General features: G+C 37.2%; 3 protein-coding genes across 5 annotated transcripts in view; 1 reads left to right on the top strand and 2 right to left on the bottom strand.

Annotated features, from left to right (window-relative positions):
• Positions 1 to 703: 703 nt before the first annotated feature.
• Positions 704 to 10,109, bottom strand: Mgat1 (alpha-1,3-mannosyl-glycoprotein 2-beta-N-acetylglucosaminyltransferase). Of its 3 annotated transcripts, none has more exons than XM_065476696.1 (11): positions 9,967 to 10,109; positions 5,203 to 5,324; positions 4,904 to 5,012; positions 4,729 to 4,847; positions 4,485 to 4,679; positions 4,292 to 4,430; positions 3,955 to 4,183; positions 3,376 to 3,480; positions 3,232 to 3,322; positions 3,004 to 3,174; positions 704 to 1,948 (listed from the first exon to the last, which is right to left on the bottom strand). In XM_065476696.1, the coding sequence occupies exons 1-11, from the start codon at positions 10,013 to 10,015 to the stop codon at positions 1,835 to 1,837; spliced, it is 1,443 nt and encodes a 480-aa protein (XP_065332768.1). In that variant the 5' UTR covers positions 10,016 to 10,109; the 3' UTR covers positions 704 to 1,834. The 3 variants fall into 3 exon arrangements, with proteins under 3 accessions (XP_065332768.1, XP_065332771.1, XP_065332769.1); XM_065476699.1 differs by having other exon boundaries at positions 9,947 to 10,080; XM_065476697.1 differs by lacking the exon at positions 9,967 to 10,109 and adding an exon at positions 6,177 to 6,549.
• On the top strand, positions 7,069 to 12,732 carry LOC135934743 (trimeric intracellular cation channel type 1B.1). The gene is made up of 7 exons (XM_065476701.1): positions 7,069 to 7,320; positions 10,531 to 10,687; positions 11,293 to 11,388; positions 11,451 to 11,539; positions 11,709 to 11,796; positions 11,856 to 11,976; positions 12,033 to 12,732. The coding sequence occupies exons 1-7, from the start codon at positions 7,200 to 7,202 to the stop codon at positions 12,192 to 12,194; spliced, it is 834 nt and encodes a 277-aa protein (XP_065332773.1). The 5' UTR covers positions 7,069 to 7,199; the 3' UTR covers positions 12,195 to 12,732.
• A 141-nt stretch (positions 12,733 to 12,873) lies between these two features.
• LOC135934742 (uncharacterized) overlaps positions 12,874 to 20,901 on the bottom strand; it is a 36,676-nt gene continuing 28,648 nt past the window's right edge. The window contains exons 6-9 of the mRNA XM_065476700.1: positions 16,631 to 16,693; positions 16,413 to 16,490; positions 15,230 to 15,391; positions 12,874 to 14,551 (exon numbers count right to left, since the gene is read on the bottom strand). Of these exons, the coding sequence (XP_065332772.1) occupies positions 14,462 to 14,551; positions 15,230 to 15,391; positions 16,413 to 16,490; positions 16,631 to 16,693 (393 nt within the window). The 3' untranslated portion in view covers positions 12,874 to 14,461. The remainder of the gene's footprint in view (positions 14,552 to 15,229; positions 15,392 to 16,412; positions 16,491 to 16,630; positions 16,694 to 20,901) is intronic.

The raw sequence follows: 20,901 nt of genomic DNA, 5'->3' as shown, positions 1-20,901 counted from the left end.
GCGCTTTTAACCCATCAAGCAAGCATTAATTTAAAACTTTATACTTTCTTGTTGAAAAAGATAGATGATCCAAAACAACACTTCAAAATGCACCTAATGCGTTTAAATAACTTTTTATTCCTCGTGTCCGACGATTGAATTAAAAATTTGTGTATCTATATATGTATGAGGGAATAATTTAATCAATTATGAAAATTCAAGGAAAATTGAGTGCTTTTATTGTTTTGATGGGAAAATGGCAAGATGTGTAAGTCTAGAATCTTGAAGCACTGCAAATTTATATTTTTAAACCTCTTCTGCTCAGCACATCCCGTGGGCTATTAGCTCATAGTCACCGGGTCCCAATTCCCAGTAACACCGACAAGCGGATAACATCATGGGGCTTGAATGGCCGCAGAGAAACTTGGGCCAAAGTGGCCATCCTTTTGTCTCCTCGCACCGAGAAGAATGCCTTAACAATGCGGCCAACGGGCTGTTCAATGATTATGGTAATAGAAAATTCCGCAAATTGCGAAACAAGTTCACTAAAATGCTTTGAAAAATCACGTTTCCATGACTTTTTACTTATATGGCAATTTTTATTACCCTTAAATAGACATTCTGAATTGCAGAGGAGACGTAGTTTTAAAAGATTCAACAAAAAAGTTGAAATATTTTCATACTCTTCATTTTAGTATTGTTAAGCAAGTAGAAATTACAGCACTTTTTGACATGACTGTTTGATTTTTTATTCCACTGCTCTGTCAAATTTACAAGTTGGCCCAACAAAACTAACAATTAAAACTCAATGAGGACAAAAATTGAAAATCAAAATCATTTAGAACTCAATGTGCGCAATTTTGCCTTGTGAGCAAATCTCTGCAGAGTGACATCATTTCTATGTTTACAAATTAGAGAGTTCCAACATAAAAATTTAAAAATTAACACACTGTGGGGCACAGGCAAGAAAATTTATCATCGTTTGTATGGCGCATGCCAATACTTTAAACAACACAAAATAACTATGTACACATTTTAAAAACTGGAAGTCGCAGCTAATTATACATTACATCCCTGTACTAACAACTGTTTTGCAAACAATAACGACTAACTTTTAGCCCGCTGAAGTTATAGTTGTTATCGACCAATAAATTATGAATTATCTTGCTGAGAACATCAATTTTAATTGCAATTATTGAAATGCAAAAAAGTTAAAATGCCCTTCACGGATTATATGAATTCATTTTAAAAGTTAAGGATAACAATAGAAAGTCGGAAAATTCAAGGGGCTTTAATTAAGGGTAAAAAAAATCAATACCCTAGTTTAGAAGACAAGAGAGTTTGAATTTAGGAATTTCAACACTCTGGCCAACTAGAAGTCCAAATTATAGCATTCGTGAAATTTTGCCAGAGACTTGTGTTGCTATCACAATTTCAGGAATCAAATTCTGTATTCACTTATTCCGTAATTATTTTCAATAGGCCTCTTGGAGCACTAGCACCAACTGCGATAATTTTTTTAACTGCTCAAAATCCAAGCCGAGTACAAGATTCAAGGAGGGTTAAAGAGTTAAACAGCAATCGCGGCTGCTTTTAACAGGGGTCAATCAAAGACTTGTGAGGTAATTTTGAACAACTGCGTACTACAGTAAAATCTTTGCCTCGCCTATGAGCTCTTTTGTATTAATTGGTTGGTTTTTAGTTGTGGTAGTGTGTGTTTTATACTAGAATCAATATTAAAATTCAAAATTTCTGATTTTGATGTAACATGAGATCATTCATCTTAATATTAGGAGCCAGTACACTTAGCTGTCCAGAGTATTGATTAACTTGAGAGTTGGTGTGTCTGCAAGTGCTAGCTCCATGTTGGGTCGTATTGCTTCCAGCCATCTTTTGGTGCCAGGTACACCCTCCTTCCGTTGTGGAAAAATGATATTATTCCTCGGTACCCAGTGCGAGGAACTCCACTCTTCAAATCAGAGAAGAATTAGGAAATTATTTATTAATATGCATAAAAAACCCTTGAAATAATTATGCATTAATAAAAGCGTTTTTCAGAGAGTAACAATCCCAATTTTCACAAACTGGATGAAATAAATCTTTATCATATTCATGCTTCAAAATAGCTCTGTGGTGATTCTCCCCACTACTTGGTACTAGGTAGCTTCTAATGCAGAGCAATAAATTAATGCAATATAATTTAAATTAACTCTAAATTCCGACATGAATTTATATCACTAGATTTCACGACCTCTTGTTCACGTTGTGAATACATAAGTAGTTGAGTAACTTGTCGAACTTCAATCATCCGACACCTACTTCTCAACTGGTGACCACCAACAAGATGGTTCACGGGCCGCTGGCCCTGGACAACTGCAATACCGGACCTACAACTGATGACTGGACACTAGAAAACTCAGACAGCCTCGACTGGCAACCATAGCATTCGCTCAGGCTGCCTCTGACTAGACAACGCCGTTCCGATCCCAAGATTTCTACACACCACTCTCTTTACTCCTTATATCAACGCACGGACACCTGCTGACCTTTCACCTTTCAAGACACTGGGCCTGGACAACCAGAACAGTCTGATCGCGTGACATAGCTGACTCATTCCCGACCGCCTTCTCAACATTCAACTGCCGTCAGATATCTCACTCATTACTCATCTTTGGCTCCTTGAACATCTGCAGCTGATCCCCTTTCTTGCCAATGTATACTCTTAAATTGTATTGAATCAAAAAAAGAATAAAAAATATATTTTGGACCAAATATAAAGTTCATCAATTACAATGTTTACATTTATAATCTATCTTCATTTTTGCTTTCCTCTGAAAAACATAAGCAGTGTGTATTTCTGATTTTAATACTTCATAGGGAATGTGGTGGCTGTATTTTCGGCATAATCAGCATAATCTTAATTACACAAACCCGATTTTATGGATTCCAACGCTTTTCGTTATTTCTTCCACCCTTGGGTAGCTTTCAATCTTACTTTAAAGAATTAAAGAGCTAAAAACTTACTTTGAAATCATCCATTAATCCAAAAGCTTTTGCCGCGAGCTTATAATTATCCTTGGTGTTGTATTGAATGCGAACAGGTTGGTTGTGTGGAATCAATCCATTCTTCAGGTCATTGATAGTAACTACAGTGCTGTTGTAGACGTGTTGCACAAACTTTATGTCATAGTTGTCCTGCGAAACGTGATTTGATAAGAAAAATTATCTCATTTTGTATCATTTTGCACTCACCTTCATAAGGTATGTCAAGTCCATTTTTGTAAAAGGCACAAATCTTTCATTAAGCTTAATGTACTTGAGATGTTTTTCAAAGAAGAGACCACTTGAAAAAAATCGTTATAACGCACCATGTAAAATAGTGATTGGTTGTCTTACTTGCTAACGCCATGTTTTCCGAAAGTTCTCGTCCTAGAGATTTCGGGCCTGATGCAAGATCTCTCTTTACGCTGCTCTGGCCTTCTGATCCAGTCATCCCAATATCTATAATTAGGGAAAATATTGCGGTTGTTTTGTTTGATTACCTTAGTGAGTTTGATCAATCAAAGAATAGGAATCTTTCTCGCTTTACTGATTATAATTTTCTATATTAATACAGAAATGTCAAGCTTAATTAGTTTCAACTGTTGAGTCCTAATATGAGATGGGAAGCTCATAAATTAACGGCATACAGCAGCCAATAAAATTAAGCAGGACATTGGACATTTCTTTTGAATGTAGATAAATAAACAGCTCTCTTAACACCGAGGAAGCAGATATTAATTTCAACTGAAACATTTAGACATCCTCGTGTGAATCAGTTTCATTGGCATCTACCATTGTAAAATATAATTCTGTTTAAATTCAAACATCATTGCAAGCCTGATAGAGGAGTAACATGATAAGATGCTTTGGTACTCAAATTAAGGCACCCAAGGATGTGTAGAAGAAAGCAACAGAACTCTGAGTTTGACTTACGATGGCGGCCACTTAGTTGAGAGATCCACCCAGTGCCTCTTTAAAAGCATCCAACCAAGACCAGGGAAGAAATCAGTTCTGTAAAGCAAGTCGGCAGCCGAGGAGTCAATTAGCTTGGTTTTGCCATTATCATTCCATGCCGACACACAGAAGAGAGAGTGGTCTTGCTGGAGAATGGGATACAGGCCTAGGAAATACTCATAAAAGTCTGGTGATACATCCAAGTCATCTGCAAAAGGACCCTTGGTGTTGATATCAAAGAAAATAAAATCGATCAAGACATCTGTTTTGCAGCAAGATCTTTTGAATCTGTGCAAAGATTGGCCTCATTTCTTACCTTCCACAATGATGGCAGCGTCAAAGTTCATCCCAAAGAAAGTTTCATTAAGAGCCCAGCCATAATGACGAGCGATTTTAAAGTAGCCCTTGAATTTCTTTTCCTTAGGCGGCACTTGAATGTCACTTTTGTCCGGTTGCTGCAAGCCAACAGTTTCAACGGTGTGTCTAAATTGAATTTCAATTGAACTTACTCGGATGTGAGTTACATTGTCCCCATAACTGGCAATGACTTGGGCTGTCTCCTCATGATCACCATCTTGTGTCACTACAATTGGAAATTGCTCTTTGGAAGGCCTGTACTTTATGAGTTCGTTCAGGCATCGAGAAACGGAAGGTCGATTGTAAGCAAAAACTATGACAAGTATCACAGGCCCTTGAATATTGGACTAAAACATATGTTAGTTTCTACCAGTTGCGTATTCTAGCTAGCCTTACATGACTGAAGCTTGGAGGGGGGAGAACGTCCTTCTTTTGCCCATTTCCTTGATCTGGAATGACATTTTCCTCTGGATTTCCAACAATTTCAGTTTTTTCTGCTTTTGCAACCTCATTTTCTGAGGAAAAAAATTAATTGTACTGAATCACATTTCATGGACAATCTAAACAATACTTTTGTTTTGGATGATGTTCAACAAATAAGAATAGACCTTCTCGTTTTCCTTGTACTGCTGCTTCACGTCAGTTTCTAGTTTGTGAAGCTGCTCTTCAATGTTGGTTACCTGGAACACACAAATTAGTGCTCAATATCAATATCAAGATTTAATCCAGATCCCACATGAAAATGACTACATACATTTCGATTGAGACCTTTAATGGTAAAAAGTCTCCAGATATCGATCTTAAAATTTAAAATAGTTATATTTTGCTGTTGCAACAAAAACTAAACAATATGGCAATATTTTAACTCACCTCTGATGCATGGTAGTTGGCTGGCTTGTGTTGGAATAAAAAGTATGTGAAGATGGCCCATACGATCAAAGACACAAAAATCAGAAAGTAGAGTCTGTTTATACGCATTGCAATCACATCATCTGCAAACAGAACAATTACGGTCTGAGGTATAATATTTAAATGATGTATGACTGTATAATATGATATTATCATGCTCTCAATTGCAATGTTTTCTCGTACATTAAACTTTAACGCCTTAAAAATGGCACAAATTAAAAAGACAATATTTATTTGGAAATAAAGTGCGGATTGATATCCACAAAATTTTAATTTCTCATGGACACAAATATTATGACAGCTTTGATAAGTGCAAGCAGTAATGTTTGCTGTTTACATCTATAAAAAGAAACTCCATTGAAAAATAGACGAGATACATAGATAATAAGTCACAACACAAGATGACAACTATGTACTAATAATGAATATTTTAGAGGGAATTAAATTTTCCCAACATGATAAAAATTTGACTAAAAATCATTGCTTCCAATATTTCCTTATATAATCATTTATTATTATTTTTTATTTAGTCATGTTGCCTTTTTTGGCAAAATATGTATATACCATATTATGACGTCAACTTAGCAGGAAGTTCAAATTGATAACAAAATTTTCTTGACCCAAATAAATATTGAATTTTATTTGCTCTCCCTCAAAAATATGTACTTTTCAAATCGATAAATATTTTGAAGGAAGGGACGGCTGGCGTTTTTGTAACTGAAATATTATTATTTTCAGTCCCAGATAACGAGACAACTGATCAATATTAATACAGACAGAAAGAGCAGGAAGGGACCAAAGTATGATTCATTATATTATTGTACGTTCGGAGTCAGAGTTTGAGACCCGTTTCTACATAATACATGCTCGACTACAAATCTACAATAATATAATGATAATACATAAACACTAAAAAGGCAACAACTTTAACTTACTGCATTTTGAGAAAGAATAAATGTTACGCGGTCCTCATCCAGTGGAATACTGACGGACACGACAGCTTTTTAACCCAAAAGCAACATGCTCCGTGTTTCCGGCGAAAACGTTAACATGTCGAGGGAGTAAAGTGTATGATTTCAGCTGGGACGTGTCATGGGAAACACTGCACACGACGAAATCTTATCAGCTCTTGCCACGGTGGACTCTTGCAGCCGGTTTTACCCTCCGTCCAAGCTCATTTTCGCCCTTGCTAAGTGTCGAATCCAACAGAAACAGTCAAAGCTTTTTGCAGACACGTCGAATTAAATCGAAAGTCAGTTCGTGTTGTGATTATTGACACAGATCTGAGAAATCTCGCAAAGTGACCCCTCCCACTTCTGACGTGCGCAGTGCCGGCTCGAATTTGAATGAATTGCGCGGCAGATAGAGGTGTAATTTTTAATTAAATTCATTTTTATCCATTGTACATATCGCTTCATAATGCATTGCGACGTACCTCCTATTTTCCTGAATGCAATTCTGGACCTAAACTACAAAATAAGCCGAGAAAATCCCTCCAAATTTGTTGTCAAACTCAAGTCATCGCTTGTCGAATAGGAAAAGAACACGCTGAAAACATCTGGGATATTATTGCCTTTACTGTAGAAAAGCGCCAAAATTTAAAAGGGTTAAAGCATTTTGATCTTCCAGATTTATAAGGCGGAAATAATTTTTAAAAAATTATTTTAGCAGTGGATCCTAAAAAAATATCGATTTAGAAACGATGACACTTATTTGTGCAGAGAAGAGATTATGATTCGTGATGATGATAAGGTAAGATTGAGGTGTTCGGTGGGGAGCTGCGGGAAGTCGAGGGAGGTGCTGCTGCGGAGCAGCGGACAAACATCTGTCGTGCGAATGATTTGATCAGTCGAGATCTCGAGGGGTGTGTATGCGGTCCGTGTTTGTGGCAGGTGCCAACACCAACCAGCAAATTTAGCGACTGATTCGACGGCCGAAAGTCACCCTCGTCCGAAAACATGGATCCGGAAGCATTTCTGGACCTGGCCAACCAGGTCACCAAGTTGAAAATGTTTCCCTACTTCGACATCGCTCACTGCCTTCTCTGCGCCCTGACCGTGCGAGAAGACCTCGGAGCAGGTATTAATGAATCCTATTAGCCTCGCGATTCGTGTCGTCGCAATTCGTTAGCGCAACTCAAATTTTAATTTGAGGAGTATAGTTCAAATAATAATTGTTTATCCAGCTTCTTGCCACTTCCTGCTGATATAAAAAATGCTAAATAATTATCCATAGCCACAAACACCGAAAAACGACTATTATAGTTATATGAGTAAAAAATAATAAAATTTAGAAAAATTCAATTATTTGAAACATATGTAGCTGTTAGTCACCTCTAACCTTTAACTGGTCTAATCAAAACCTTGATTATTTTAAGTTCAATTTGTAAACATTTTTATTGATATTAAAAATTGATTACTCTTACTTTTATTTCCCCCCTTCAAAATTCTTATCCCAAATATTAATTTCAATAAAAATTGAATGGCAATGGCCCTTTGCGTTATATTAATAATATCATCTCGTAATGTTCGTAAAAATCGGTCCCCGAGCCTTCTGTCGTCAGTTTATTGACCGCCGTTGAGAAGAGCGATCTTTTCTTGGCCGCATGAGAGAACGGCCTGATCTGTTCGCCAGCTTTGAATTGTTCGCACTGGGAGAGCAGGGCACGAGTACGTCGTGCCACGCCGAAGGGTATTTCTGGACACCAGGGGGGTCTAGTGGGGGTCATTACGCCGCTGTGATGTGTGAGCCGCCGCCAAGCACACGCAAACTCGCCGCTAAACAAAAACACAGCACATGCGTCCGCCCTTTGAACGTAATGATATCTCACGTCAACTCTATAAAAATCTTTTGTTAGCTATCGTTGAGAGACAAAGTTTTCCTTTAGAGTGAAGGCGAAATAAATTTAATTAACTGCAACTAATATAGCGAATTCGTTCGTGTTCGGGAAGAAGCAGTCCTTGGTTTTAAATTGTGATTTAAAAAACTTAATTACGTCCAATTGTCCAACATCCATTTTTAATATTCATTATTGCAGAGTAAAATATAAAAGAGCATAAATATTTTACCTAATTGAAACAGTTTAATTTTATTTAATTACTCTTTGCACTCGAAAGCAATTTGAAGGATTTCTTATTTACTGATATGCTTCAAAAACAATTGTCTGTGATTGAAATATTAAAATAAATCAGCTTTCCTAGAAAACACCGCTCAAAGGTTTTGATCATCTTTAATTGTAACACATAAGAACAATCACGACCAAGACTATAAACATCATCAAATGAGACAATATTAAAACATTTTTTAATAATTTCTTCATTCAAATTTCAAATTGTTATGCAAAATATTTCTATTTTTTATTCATATAATTAGAAAAAGTCAAGGATTCATTCGTCGAAGATGAAAAACCAGACATTCTTCGTTGTAGACAGTCGTGTTTTATTTGGCCTACTTGTTTCGGCTGTCCACTGCACCATTACAGCCATATTATTGTTTAATAATTTTCATGAAATAGATCATAGGGCTATAACGAGTATTGCAGTGGACAGGCAATACTATGTTTTTTCTACGAGCAATGTCTGGTTTATTCTTCTGTTATAAAAAGTAGCTTGCCAGCGCGATATTACGTTTTCCATGCAGGGCTCAACATTCATCTTTCGTTCTCGATATCACTCACCATTTAAATTTTTGGACTCACGATCTAGAACGATAGGCAATTTTAATATTTTACTTGAACGAAGCTTGAATGAAATAGGCGTGTGCTGCTTTGAAGCAAAACAATTCCTGCTGGAATGTCTATCCCTTTCAAATCAATAGAAGCCACACAAGTATAATTACTCCTTAGTACCACAAAGATTCCTCAACTCTAGATTAAATAAGACATAGGATGCACTACACGGTATCCAAATTGAACAAGTGTGTTTTAATTGTTTCGCATCAACTAATGTTGTTGCAGTTTTTTTTAGTTAAATTTTCTTAAATTGAAATAATTTTTAACTAAGAGGTTGTAGTTCAGTTTACAATGTCATCAAAATGGAAATTTTCTCTTTTAAAAATTGATGATTAAAAATCTCTTGAAGAAAAATCGTCAGGCCATATTTAAATAATATTATTTCATTGAAACATTTTTCTTTTAAATCTTAATGCGTGCTGTGAAAGAAGCTACTTTTGAATAAAATCTGGGAAAACAAGCCTCTGTAATTTTTTACCTTGACAAAAAGCAAAATGTTTTAAAAGAAAAATGTGTGTGAAGAACAAAATTTCGATTTGCAGACTGCAGAGAACAACAAGTGCACTCAGTATTTAATCGAGATCCACTGAATCATTGAGTATTTTTATCTTCGAATATAAAGAAAGCACTCGAGAAGATCCATAATTCAACATTTCACGCGCCTGACAATTGTGAAACATCGTGATACGCCGTGTCCCTTTTCATGCAGTAAAGTGATAAGACACTGCGGCGGTGGCGGCTAGAGTGAAATCGTGGCGAGTTTGGCGCGCGGCGCGCCGGTCTACTCTCTTTATCGAGGGAGAAGAGGGCGCTAAAAATAACGTCGGAGCCCCAATCTCACAGGAGAGGGACCTAATTTTGGGGACTGCATGCACTCGCGCACCGGCAGACGAATTAAAAAAGCGAGAACGAGCGGGCCGAATGAGTCAATGCCAAAGAATCAAGACAATCCGTGACAAATACATAGAAAATTACCTAGAACGATTGTTTTTTACCATTGGCACGTTGGTGATCGGCAAGGCTTTTGTACTGGTCTTTCCTCATGACTGATCTTGGTTCACCATTGAGTCGGAAAGCGATACGGTTGACTGCAGAGTCGCCAAAAGGCCTGCTGGAACTGTTATTTACGCCCTACTGTATTATTTTTCCGTGGCAAAGGCCGCGCGACTCGCCGGCTCGGGTTATCTTCGCCCAATCGCTGGTTTCCTAGCGTCCGATCGCGCAGAGCATCGTATTTGTATTCAGTGACCCACCACAAGCGGCAGTCTAATTAAGGCAGCAAATAACGCGAAATTTATTCGTTTCAAACATGCCTTTGCTTGTCGTGCAATGCAAAATTATTTCGGTGACCCGGCTTGTGAATATTTTTAAGGCTCATGTAAGTTGTACTTGCAGCCAGAGCGGACCATTCAAATTCACTAAATTTTAGCAAGCGTTTGGAATGCTTGAATTTTTGTACAATAAAAACATTTGTTTTTTAGGCAAATGCAACAAATTTGTTCTTACCTTCTACGCCTGTTGCTAGCATGATACTAATGTTTTATTTTTAATAATTGCAGGTGCTCAGCAATTCTCCAGGAAACACCCGCTGTCATGCTGGCTTTCATACATGCTGGTAGTGTTCGCTGGAGGAATGCTGTGCAACGGACTGCTCGGAGAACCGATCTTGGCTCCATTGAAGAACACCCCTCAGGTTGTGGTCGCTTCTGTTGTTTGGTAAGTACACCATGGTTTTAAAAAATAAACTACTTCTATTCCTTGCAATGATAATTATTGAAACTCACTATTTAATTTGTATTTTTTTCACGTTGTGCTCGCAAAAGTCATACGAAAGGCACAAAAGACAAGGCAATACGCCGAGTTCAATGTCCCTTTCTGCATTATTCACTATCCAAGCTCGAGAATAAATTGAGTTGTTTTTGCCACTTTTGGGGAAGTGGTGGAGGTTTGTGCATCAAATCGAGCCATTATTTTTCCTCGTTGCAAAGGAAGTCAATTGTTTCCTTGTTTTGCCTTAAAAATTGAATGAGTAAAAAAGAAGTACCATAATAGGATTTGACGTAGACACAGGGAAACCCACTCGAAAACCTTTGTCCAGAACGTAGCAACCACAAGAAAACTGCATCAAGAACAAATTAGTGAGAATTAAAAAATCGAACTGGGTTTAATTTGTTTATGAATGTAGAAATCCTAAATTTTGTGTTGATATATAGTTCCGCGCTCCGCGCTGGAATGATAGATTATTTATTTTTTGCTCATATTTCTTTCAAATTAAAATGTTATTTTAATTAAAGTCTAAATATAAATGCTGAATGTTTCAGGTATTTTGTTTTCTACACGCCGTTTGATGTAGGCTACAAAATTGCCAAATTCCTGCCCATCAAACTCATTTGTGCCATTATGAAAGAGGTGTACAGGTAATAAAGTTTTATGCCTTGTTTGTCCATAGTGTATTATATTAGCTTTCTTTCTCCCCAAGGTGCAAGAAAGTGTACGACGGAGTGACCCACGCTGCCAAACTGTATCCCAACGCCTACCTGATCATGATACTCATTGGCACCTTAAAGGGTAATTCAGTGATTGCCTTGATATCTCCAGCATCAAATATTTACCCTGATGCTATCACCTAACCTATTTTAACGTCGTGCCTTCATTTGGTGATGCAAATTAAAATTTTTTTTTTTAATTTGTTTGCAAATAAACATCAGAATTTTTAATCAAATATCAAATCTTATAGGTAATGGTGCTGGTTTCACGAAACTGATTGAACGACTTATCCGCGGAGTCTGGACCCCAACAGCCATGGAGTTCATGCAGCCAAGCTTGTATGAAAATAATCCTTTTTAATTATGAGTATAAATCACATAATTGTCTCAATTTGCAGCTACACCAAGGCTTGCCTTGTGGCTTCCGTCATTTTCGTGCTGGACAGCAAGACAGACCTGATCTCGGCTCCTCACGCTCTTGTTTACTTTGGCATTGTCATCTTCTTTGTCTATTTCAAGGTATTTTCGTTGAAATTAATTTCCAACATTGCGCTAAGCAACATTTTATGTCATAGGTGTCTTCGGTGCTGCTTGGAATCCACGATCCTTTTGTGCCGTTTGAAAACTTATTCTGCGCTCTCTTCTTTGGAGGCATTTGGGACTCGCTGCAGAAGGTTCTTGGACGTGGTGGGGCTCCCAAAGACGGGGATAAGGCTGACTCCAAGAAGAAAGACTAAAATTACTTGCCATTTTTTCATCATCTTATGATTTTACTGTTCTATTGGAAGTTTTTATTCCTGTGTGGAAATCTAAATTAATATCTTGCCAAAGCAAACTAAAATTCTATCGCAAAACAAAGATAAAATCTAGTCCACCAAAAATGACCACCAGCCGAGGCCAAATTTTGCCGAGGTCTAATTTTGTTGGTCTCAAAGTCAAAAGGAAAAAAGTTAAATCTTAATCAGACACTAACATCAAGTCACTCATAATTGAGTTGTATCAATGTAAAGAGGTAAATTTGCTACAGGACAGAAATTGATTTGACTTTGGTGGGTAATCGGGATCTACGCCACTTTCTTTGAATTTTTTACTGTCCTGTTTGCAGAACTTTGTATCTGGAGTGGAAAGTGTATGAGTGTATGTAAAGTCCTTTCAAAGGCATGTGCATATGAAGCAAAATTTTATCACAGCCTTGCTTCATTTGCTACAATTTTGTCGTTTTTGAGTGCGTGTTGTGTTTATATTTTGTAACACCAATACACAGCTGGAACAAGACGTCATGTTTTATTTCAAATTAACACTTGCGGTATCCAAGTCATGGTGAAAAAGCTTAAAACGAAAAAATACTAGTTTTTGATAACCTAAAATTAATGAGAAAATTAAGGAACAGTTAGTGATAATAAATTAAATCTTAGATTTCAAATTACAAATATTTGTTTATTATCACATTGTAAAAGTACACGAGTAAAATATGCTCATATTACATAAAAATATAACCGTGGCAGATTTTATGCATTTTGTGTACAACCTATGTCGAGTGTTAATTATGAGAATATTTATCTTTCAATTCCCAGCATTGCTTGAGTTTTTACAAAAGATCAAAATATTAACACTTGGATTTAAATTGTATCTACCTGCATAATCAAATTTGAGTTTTCAACATTGAACAATTATTTTTCCAAATATACGGATGCTACTGATCTCAAAATATGATATAGAAATCATAAATATATAATAAAAATAATTGTTGTTTTCTAGCGGAATTTACAGCATTTTAGGGTACAGATTATGATTTCCATTTTTTTTTGCGATTCATCGTGGATCTTATTTTGGAATGCAAGGAAAAGCAAATGCACATGGAAAAACCGAAAAAACGCTCATTACGCTTGGTGACGAATCCAAGAAATTCGTACAGATTTTATTATTGAGATGATTTAAATATTAAAGTATTCGCGAAGTATCAAATTCTGTTGGTTAGTATTAAATGATGTCGATCACGACAGAGTTCTTTATTGTGAAGCTAATAAACATCTAGGTTCAAGTATATTTTTCTAAATTAATATATGATTAATATATGTATAAAATCTGCTCTCTTCTTGAGAAGCTATTTGGATCGTAATCTGAGTTTATGAAATTGCATTGGGATGTTGTCTTAACTTGTTAGTAGTTCTTTACAAAAGTGTTCCAGAGAATAGGTACAACTGAATGCAAATTTATGACAAATGAGGGAATTTACACATAAGGAAGGAATGTGCAGCAGGCATTTTATTTCTAACTATCAAAATATAATACGGAAATGTGCAACATTGTGAACATCGTCTAACATAGCTTTTGCTAAGGCAAAACAGCATGAAATTATAAATTTTATTTTTTAAATATACTTCTTTCGTTTTATTGCGCGTTTTGGATGCGAAAAAAGTTAACTCAATTGAATAAAACGAAGGCAGGCGCAAGAGAAATATTCGCTAACGACGGGGCAGTGGAGGGGGAGAGCGAGTGGGCGAAAGAGCACGCTCTCGTACCCCCTCCACTCGCAGTGACAGAGGCAAACAGCGCACATATTTTCCGATTTTCTAGCTAGTAGCTACTCCAGGCTCCAGTTGGCTGAAGAGGCAAAGTTGCGGGCACCTCTGATGGCTGCTCTCAAAACCGTCTAAACAATAGGTTAACAGCCTAGTGTGCGGCTGTGCGCAGAAGGAAACAAATCTAATGCTATATCTTGCACTTGCCTTGAAATAAAACGATTTTCTATCATGGGAACACATTTGAATTGATTTGATAAGAAGCTTTAATATTATGAGATCAATTTTGTTATATTAACAAATTGTGTATTGATATATGTTTCATATCCCTAACAGGTCACTTTCTCGAAACAAATCGTTAACATTGGGAGGGATTTGATGGACAACATCAGGAAGACGACGAATTAGTGCCAAGGTATCGCAAATATGTGTGCACACATCTCCATGTAGTAGTAAATGGTATAACACACGGATGGTTGAAATTAGGTCGATGACACATCTGAAGCGTCAGGGAATTGGACACGCTTCACAGACCGCACTCTATGCGGAACACCAGACTGGATACCATTGCTCTGTAATTGAAGATTATTTACAGCAATTAATTAGCGCTTTTACGACTGTCCAACTTACGCATCAAAACTTTTAAAATTGAATTTATTGAAATTGCGATCATAGTAAATTTATCAGGTAAATTATAAGAGTAATATTAATATATAATAGAAAAACTGATGATGATCTATTTAAAACACAAAGTCTAATGTAGATCGCGCCCTTCTTTTGCTTATTAATTAAAATAGAGTTACTCCTATTTTTCATTATACGAAGACGGCATAAAATCGTTGTAAAATATAACTATTCTCAAATTGAGATTGCGCTATAAATAATCCTCTTTTAAGCACTCAGTAATAATTTCCTTTACAACGCACCACTGCGGTAAATTAAAACGTTTCTCATTTCTTATATAGCTGCAAGGTAATTTAGATGCTGTGCATAATATGTATATCATACATCATACACAAACTAAAAAGTAATTAAGGCACAAGCTTAAATTAAAGCTGCTATGAAAGGGTTATTATTTTATTTTTTAAAATCTTTCAAATTTCTAGTAAAACCACTTCAAAGAGTTGAATATTTTAGAGTTATGCTTCACCATTGACAATATTTATTTATATTGAAATAGGAGAGAAAAGGCAATCAGCTTGTAAGAGGTGTCGCAACGTGCTTATTGAAATGGTCGATAAAGTTCTTACTTGAATTGCCGGCGCAAGTGGCACCGTCGGACTGACGCTGGGTGACGCCCTGAGTTCCATCAGTGAGGGTGCCTGCAGCGAGTCTGTTTTGATGGCTGACTTTTTGATTGCGGGAACGAACGTCGTCGCGCTTGGTTGAGCCACGTAGCGCACGGATCCCAGCTAAAAGAGCAAATTGCACCGCCAAATTAATGCAAATCACTGGCGGAGAATTGCCTACAGACACGGGCTAAATTAAATTCTCGTCTGGCTCAGCGCAGAGCAGAAATGTTACTGTAGCCGCCGTTCTTCAATTTCTAACAATAAGCACGCGGAGTGTTCCTGCATGCACAATGTGGGTTTCTTGGACTAAACTTTCTTCTGTGAATGAAACTTGTAACAAAAATCCTAAATGAAAATTGCGCAAGCTGCTCTTCTTGGTGTTCAAGAAACGGGAAATTTCTAAACATAGAAACTCGTGAGCTCCGCACCTTTTGTGTTTGTGTCTCTAAAAGACTATTTTCCTTGGCAATAAATTTTATTGCCGTGCAAAAAAGCGTTCGCCGTTTGCAAACAAGGCAACTGCACCAGTAACGAGCTCCTATTTCACGCCTCTCGAGTGTCATAAAAATTTACCCAAGCAAGAAAGTGCTGAACGCGAGGTGATCGTCTGTTCTCAGAATTCACAAAGGAGGGAATTGCAAGCACCTTTCATTGCACCGAAGAAATTGAATATAAAAAACCAAAAATTGTGCTTTTCTCGTTATGTTAGTCACTTTTATTTGTTGAATGAAATATTTTAATTTGCTTGTTAGTGTTTCTATGTTGATAAAAAAAAAATTGGAAACATATATTCTTCTTATATTAAAGAAAACAATGATTTTATATTTGGGTAGTGTTTTATTCCTCACAATCATAGATACTACCGATTTCAACTGCTTACCTTCAACATTGAACGATTACTTAGTAAATAATGTGTAGATGTGAGAATTGTATACATGTGACAAATTAAGAGACTAGCGAAATTAGCAACACGAAAATATATAGAAACCTAAATACAATTAAAAATCACAGCTATGCAGCCTGCAGGACGTTTAAGTTGCGCCGGCTGCATACTTTCTCATAGCAGCTTTGAGCAGCTTGAGAGCGTCTCGGGGAAGAAAAATTAAAGCAGTCTGCTCCTGCCAGATAATAACATACTCACTTGTTGTTGATGGTATGCAGTGCCTCGACCCGCCTTGTACTCTTGATATTGCGAGATCACACACAGCAGACAATAAACCTGCAATGCAAAGAACGCGTTCGTAGCAATAAATGACAATTTGCGGCGCTTGTACTACGAATATGTGCGGCTGGCTATCGCCAACATCGCCCTTTTCAAGTGCCAAGAAAGCAATCTAAGAATCACAAAAGAAAACTCACGTTCAGACTGAGCAGGAAGAAATCCAGTGTCAGCACAATGCCAGTCAACGGGTTGAACTCCAGCTGCGAACATTCATTAAGAACATCGTGAGTTATGAACCTGTGCAAATTGTGCTCCTTTTCTTTAATTTCACTTTTGGCGCTCGGCCAGAGGGAATTTAGAGGGCGTCAGAAGCATACAGACTTCTGGAAAATAATTTGCTTGACGAAATTTCTGCTGCGAGTGAGCTCGCCAACTCCTGCATTAATTTATTCAAGCCTAAAATTATTTGCAACAAGGATTACAAAGTTTATGCATAATGTATACCTCTCTCCAATCAATGGGAAACTAGATACTTTAAACAGGATGCGTATGTATTAGTATAGCGTGTATAATTATAAAATAGCATCATTTACTAAGATCTCTGCGTCCAAAAGCCGACTTTCTGACCGATACTTTCTCAGACTTCGATAGAACAAAGGGAATTCACCTGAATGAGTTTAGTGCAAAATATTGGTTCAAACGTCGTTCAAACGTTGTAACAAGTAAATAGTTGATTGGCACAACAGATATAGCACAAAAGAAGAAATTTTTTTCCAGCAATTCCAGTGCGTGCACGAAACCACAACATGGAAATTATCATCAATTTCTTTTCTTCTCAGATATGAAAATACCGTCGATATCCAGATAAAATTAATTATATTGATATTTAAACTAATATTACAATGACGATCGAACGCTTTCAGCTTAAGACAGCGGAAGTTGACATTGCAACTTCAATACTATTAAAAACTACTGAATGGGAGGTAAAGGATATCAAACTGGAATTGCCAGTTTTAATTAATCTTGAAATATCTCAAGCGGACTGAGGCGGTTGGTTTGAAAAAGCGGTGACTGCTTCCTGTGAAATGAAACACGCGTTGGGCAAGCATCGCCAGTTGACACAGGATTACGTTAAAAGGGCTTTAGCTTTATGATGAAACAGAGCGAACGCTCCTTTGCACGCTTTTTGCATACAATATAGCTTCCTTCTGTTAAAGCACCATATAAAGGGCCAGCACAGGTAAACAAAGACCGCCATTGTTCTCGCAGAAGCGTAATATATCTTATATGTTTATATTCGGCAAGCAAAAAAATCAATATCGCGGCTTGGGGAGAGCAAACAAAATATTTTTTTTCATGAAACACACGTGTGCCATTTAGGTTGTAAAACGGAGAGAGGCTAATTGTAAGCAGTAGGAAAGACAATGAAAAGTTCGTCCATTGAGCGCGTTGGTTATCGTCAATCGTTCTGAGCGAGCGTAGGAGGAAAATGACCTCTAGTGTGGCACACGGTGCAGCAATTTGAGGAGGAGTGCTGCCCGAAGACGCCCGCTCTAACGGCTTGTTACATAATCTGGAAGTGATGAGTTTTATGAAGGTTCACAGCAAAGCAGACTCTTGCATGTGCAGCTCAAACTGCTGTTCTCAACTGTAGAGATGTGAACAGGGTGTACTTTTTGCAACATTTTTATGATTATTTTTGTTCAGGTTTATGCGATATCATTTACCGCGCATTCTTTCAAAATGCTAACGACAGTAAAATATGATAGGAAAAATTCGACACTTGCACGAATCAATGAATGAGTCTTGTCGTTTGTTCCGCTGCATTTGAATACTATCACGTTAATAAATAAACAAATATAAAATACCATAGTGCTAAATGCTCTTAATATGCTTAACTAATAATAATCGTTGTGATTTAAAAGCGTGGAAGTGCGCAGTCAAAGCTGGCTCAACAAATTTTTAATTTTACTTACAAAACAATAATATCAGCAGTTCACCGAACAATGTTTTAAATATATATCTCATGGATTCATAGTTCTGTTACTTACAGATTATATTAATGTCTTAGTAATTCCCGATGGAAAAATCTCAACTGGGAAAAGTAGAGTGAGCGGGCGGGGCGACGAGGGAAAAAATGCGACCATTCTCGTTCCCTCGCCACGTCATGAAGTGTTTCCTTTTTTCGTGTGATGGACGGCGCACTATTGAGTGAGAAATGAGCAAAAAAGCACGAAAAGTCCATTACTTATTTTTATCACACGTTGCATGTTGTGATGAATGTTCTTATTTCTTCGTCCCTCTTTGATTTTTTCGACAGGAGCATACAAGAAGCGACAAGCAAACGCGCTTGAATTTATTTTCCCCTCTGTTACATGAGCCCTCTCATTAAATCGAAATTACTCTTCATGAACTCTTGTCAAAACGGAAGTCCTGCGCTGACGGAAAGTTAGCAAGTTAGGTAGAATTGTAATGGAATAAATTACTTCAGTGAGATTCTACCAGAGTGCGAAAATGACGTTGTTTATCTGTTAACGAGGCCCTTCATTCTAGCACAACTGTGTCCCACCCATTCCTCCTCGTCTGCGCATTCATACATCCGGTGCGAGAGCAAATAGATATATTCCATCTGCACGGCTCTGACGTAATACACACAGAAAATGCGATTGTGGGTAGGTAAAAAATATTCATAGTTTCCAAGCCATGAGAGCCGGTGCTTGCGTTGACATTTCAGAGCAAAAGGACATTCAAAATGCTCCGAGTTTTAATATACAGCCATAGACAGAGAGAACAAGGGAGCTTTCGTCGCTCACGGCATGAATGTGCAGCAAACACTGGCAATGAGTCCATCATTGTTTCGGTTGTATGATGGAAAACGTAGCAGAGCGGAAAACACCATAATATGTTGCTTTTTTATTTAATGTGATAGAACAGTGTAGAGTTTTGCCTTTGTTTTAAAATTTGCAATTTCCTTGTGTGTATTTTGCAGAGCGCAGTAACTCATCTCTTTGTACAGTCCTGTGTACGTTGCAATAAAAGATTGAAAACAAAAACAGTTGTATAAAATGTGAAAAGGGGGCTATTACCAGAAATTTGACTGTACAATTTTAACTCTGGATTCAACCAGTAGTTCGGCAGGCTTGCAAAGAAAGCCGTACTGGAATAATTTTCGCAATTAAAAATTAAAATATAATTTATTTTTCTTTATGTTATTACACACCTCTTAGAAATACATTTAATTATGCCCTTAACCTTGATAGTAAATTAAGGAGTCGTTTGAAGTTTGAAGTTATAGTGTTACTAATATCGCTAATATCGTATATAAAAATAATCTTAGTTTCTTTTATAACTAATTAACGATAAAGCTAATTATGCAATGATTTTTCACAAGAGTTAGTGACCGAGAAAATTTACCCTAGCAGTTATTACTTCTCATAAAGCAATTCCTTTATAATTTGTTTATTACTTGGCCATGTTGCACACACAGAATATTTTTTTGCTCCGAGTCAGAACTCTCAATCAGCACAACGAGTTTCTACGTTGCGAAATTAAAAACTGTAAGTGCTCTTGCTCAAACTTTGTTCACTCTGCTCTTAGAAGCTTTCTATATAGCTGATGCTGGGAGCACCCGTGAGGGAAGCTCGCGCGACCCTACCACAGAGGAAGTGGGTTCTACCTTTCGCCGGACGCATGCAATCCCGCCATCATTTTCGCATAATAATTGAGTGTGTGTGTGTGTGTGTGTGTGTGTGCGGAGCAGACCACATCATTTCCTGGTTTGAATCACTATATGTGTGTGTGGTTTCGCATAAAAGGCAAAAGGCAAAGAGTCAAAAGGTCTACCAAGAATTCTTGTTTTTTATTTTTTATTTGGCTGATATTCATTTTTAATATGGAAGGGAATTCAACAAAATATTCGGGCAAAACAGAGCAATTTAGTTTCAAAGTAACCTTTAATATGGTTCTGCAGGGCTATTTCTTAATTTAACCTAAATTTGATCGTATATGTATTAGAATAATTTAACTCATTAGTATGAAGCGCCGTAAAATGATTTCTGGTAAGTAGTGAATGGCCAATTCAGCTCAATTGTTGAAATCAAGTTTTGAAAAATAAACCTTGAACTTGCGTTGCCGGGTTACGGTAGAACAGTGGACTTGTTGTGACGTAACTGAGATATCTGATATATCTGGTCGCTCGCCCATTGATAGAAGATCATAGTTGGCAATTACACAAGCCTCTACCGCTTTTGCCAAGACGTGATAGACGCACTCTCGCTCAATGAAATTTCAGACACGCACTCGATTTACTGTTGGTGCCGAGGCTGCCATCACAAACTTATTGTAAACACATCGATGTGAGGCGCTCTATATATGTAGCCAATAAGGTCGGTTTGCACGGAACCATCGAAGGCGGAGGAGATTGCCGTAGGTCTGATTGCGCTGTTTCAAAAGAGCGAATGCCAAGAGG

Source organism: Cloeon dipterum, chromosome 1, assembly GCF_949628265.1.
Source record: "Cloeon dipterum chromosome 1, ieCloDipt1.1, whole genome shotgun sequence".
NCBI classification, from domain to species: domain Eukaryota; kingdom Metazoa; phylum Arthropoda; class Insecta; order Ephemeroptera; family Baetidae; genus Cloeon; species Cloeon dipterum.
The sequence above is the reverse complement of the archived record's forward strand: the minus strand, read 5'-3'. Positions and strand labels throughout refer to the sequence as shown.

What these genes read in the sequence shown, in the direction of transcription:
- LOC135934743 (XM_065476701.1), top strand. Translation starts at nt 7,200, where the DNA reads ATGGATCCGGAAGCATTTCTGGACCTGGCCAACCAGGTCACCAAGTTG. An exon ending in GCGAGAAGACCTCGGAGCAG is followed by an intron (nt 7,321 to 10,530) that starts GTATTAATGAAT and finishes TAATAATTGCAG; the next exon opens with GTGCTCAGCAATTCTCCAGG. An exon ending in ATTATGAAAGAGGTGTACAG is followed by an intron (nt 11,389 to 11,450) that starts GTAATAAAGTTT and finishes TTTCTCCCCAAG; the next exon opens with GTGCAAGAAAGTGTACGACG.
- Mgat1 (XM_065476696.1), bottom strand. Translation starts at nt 10,015, where the DNA reads ATGAGGAAAGACCAGTACAAAAGCCTTGCCGATCACCAACGTGCCAAT. An exon ending in CCCCTCCAAGCTTCAGTCAT is followed by an intron (nt 4,680 to 4,728) that starts GTAAGGCTAGCT and finishes CATATGTTTTAG; the next exon opens with TCCAATATTCAAGGGCCTGT. An exon ending in GATTAATGGATGATTTCAAA is followed by an intron (nt 1,949 to 3,003) that starts GTAAGTTTTTAG and finishes TCTGATTTGAAG; the next exon opens with AGTGGAGTTCCTCGCACTGG.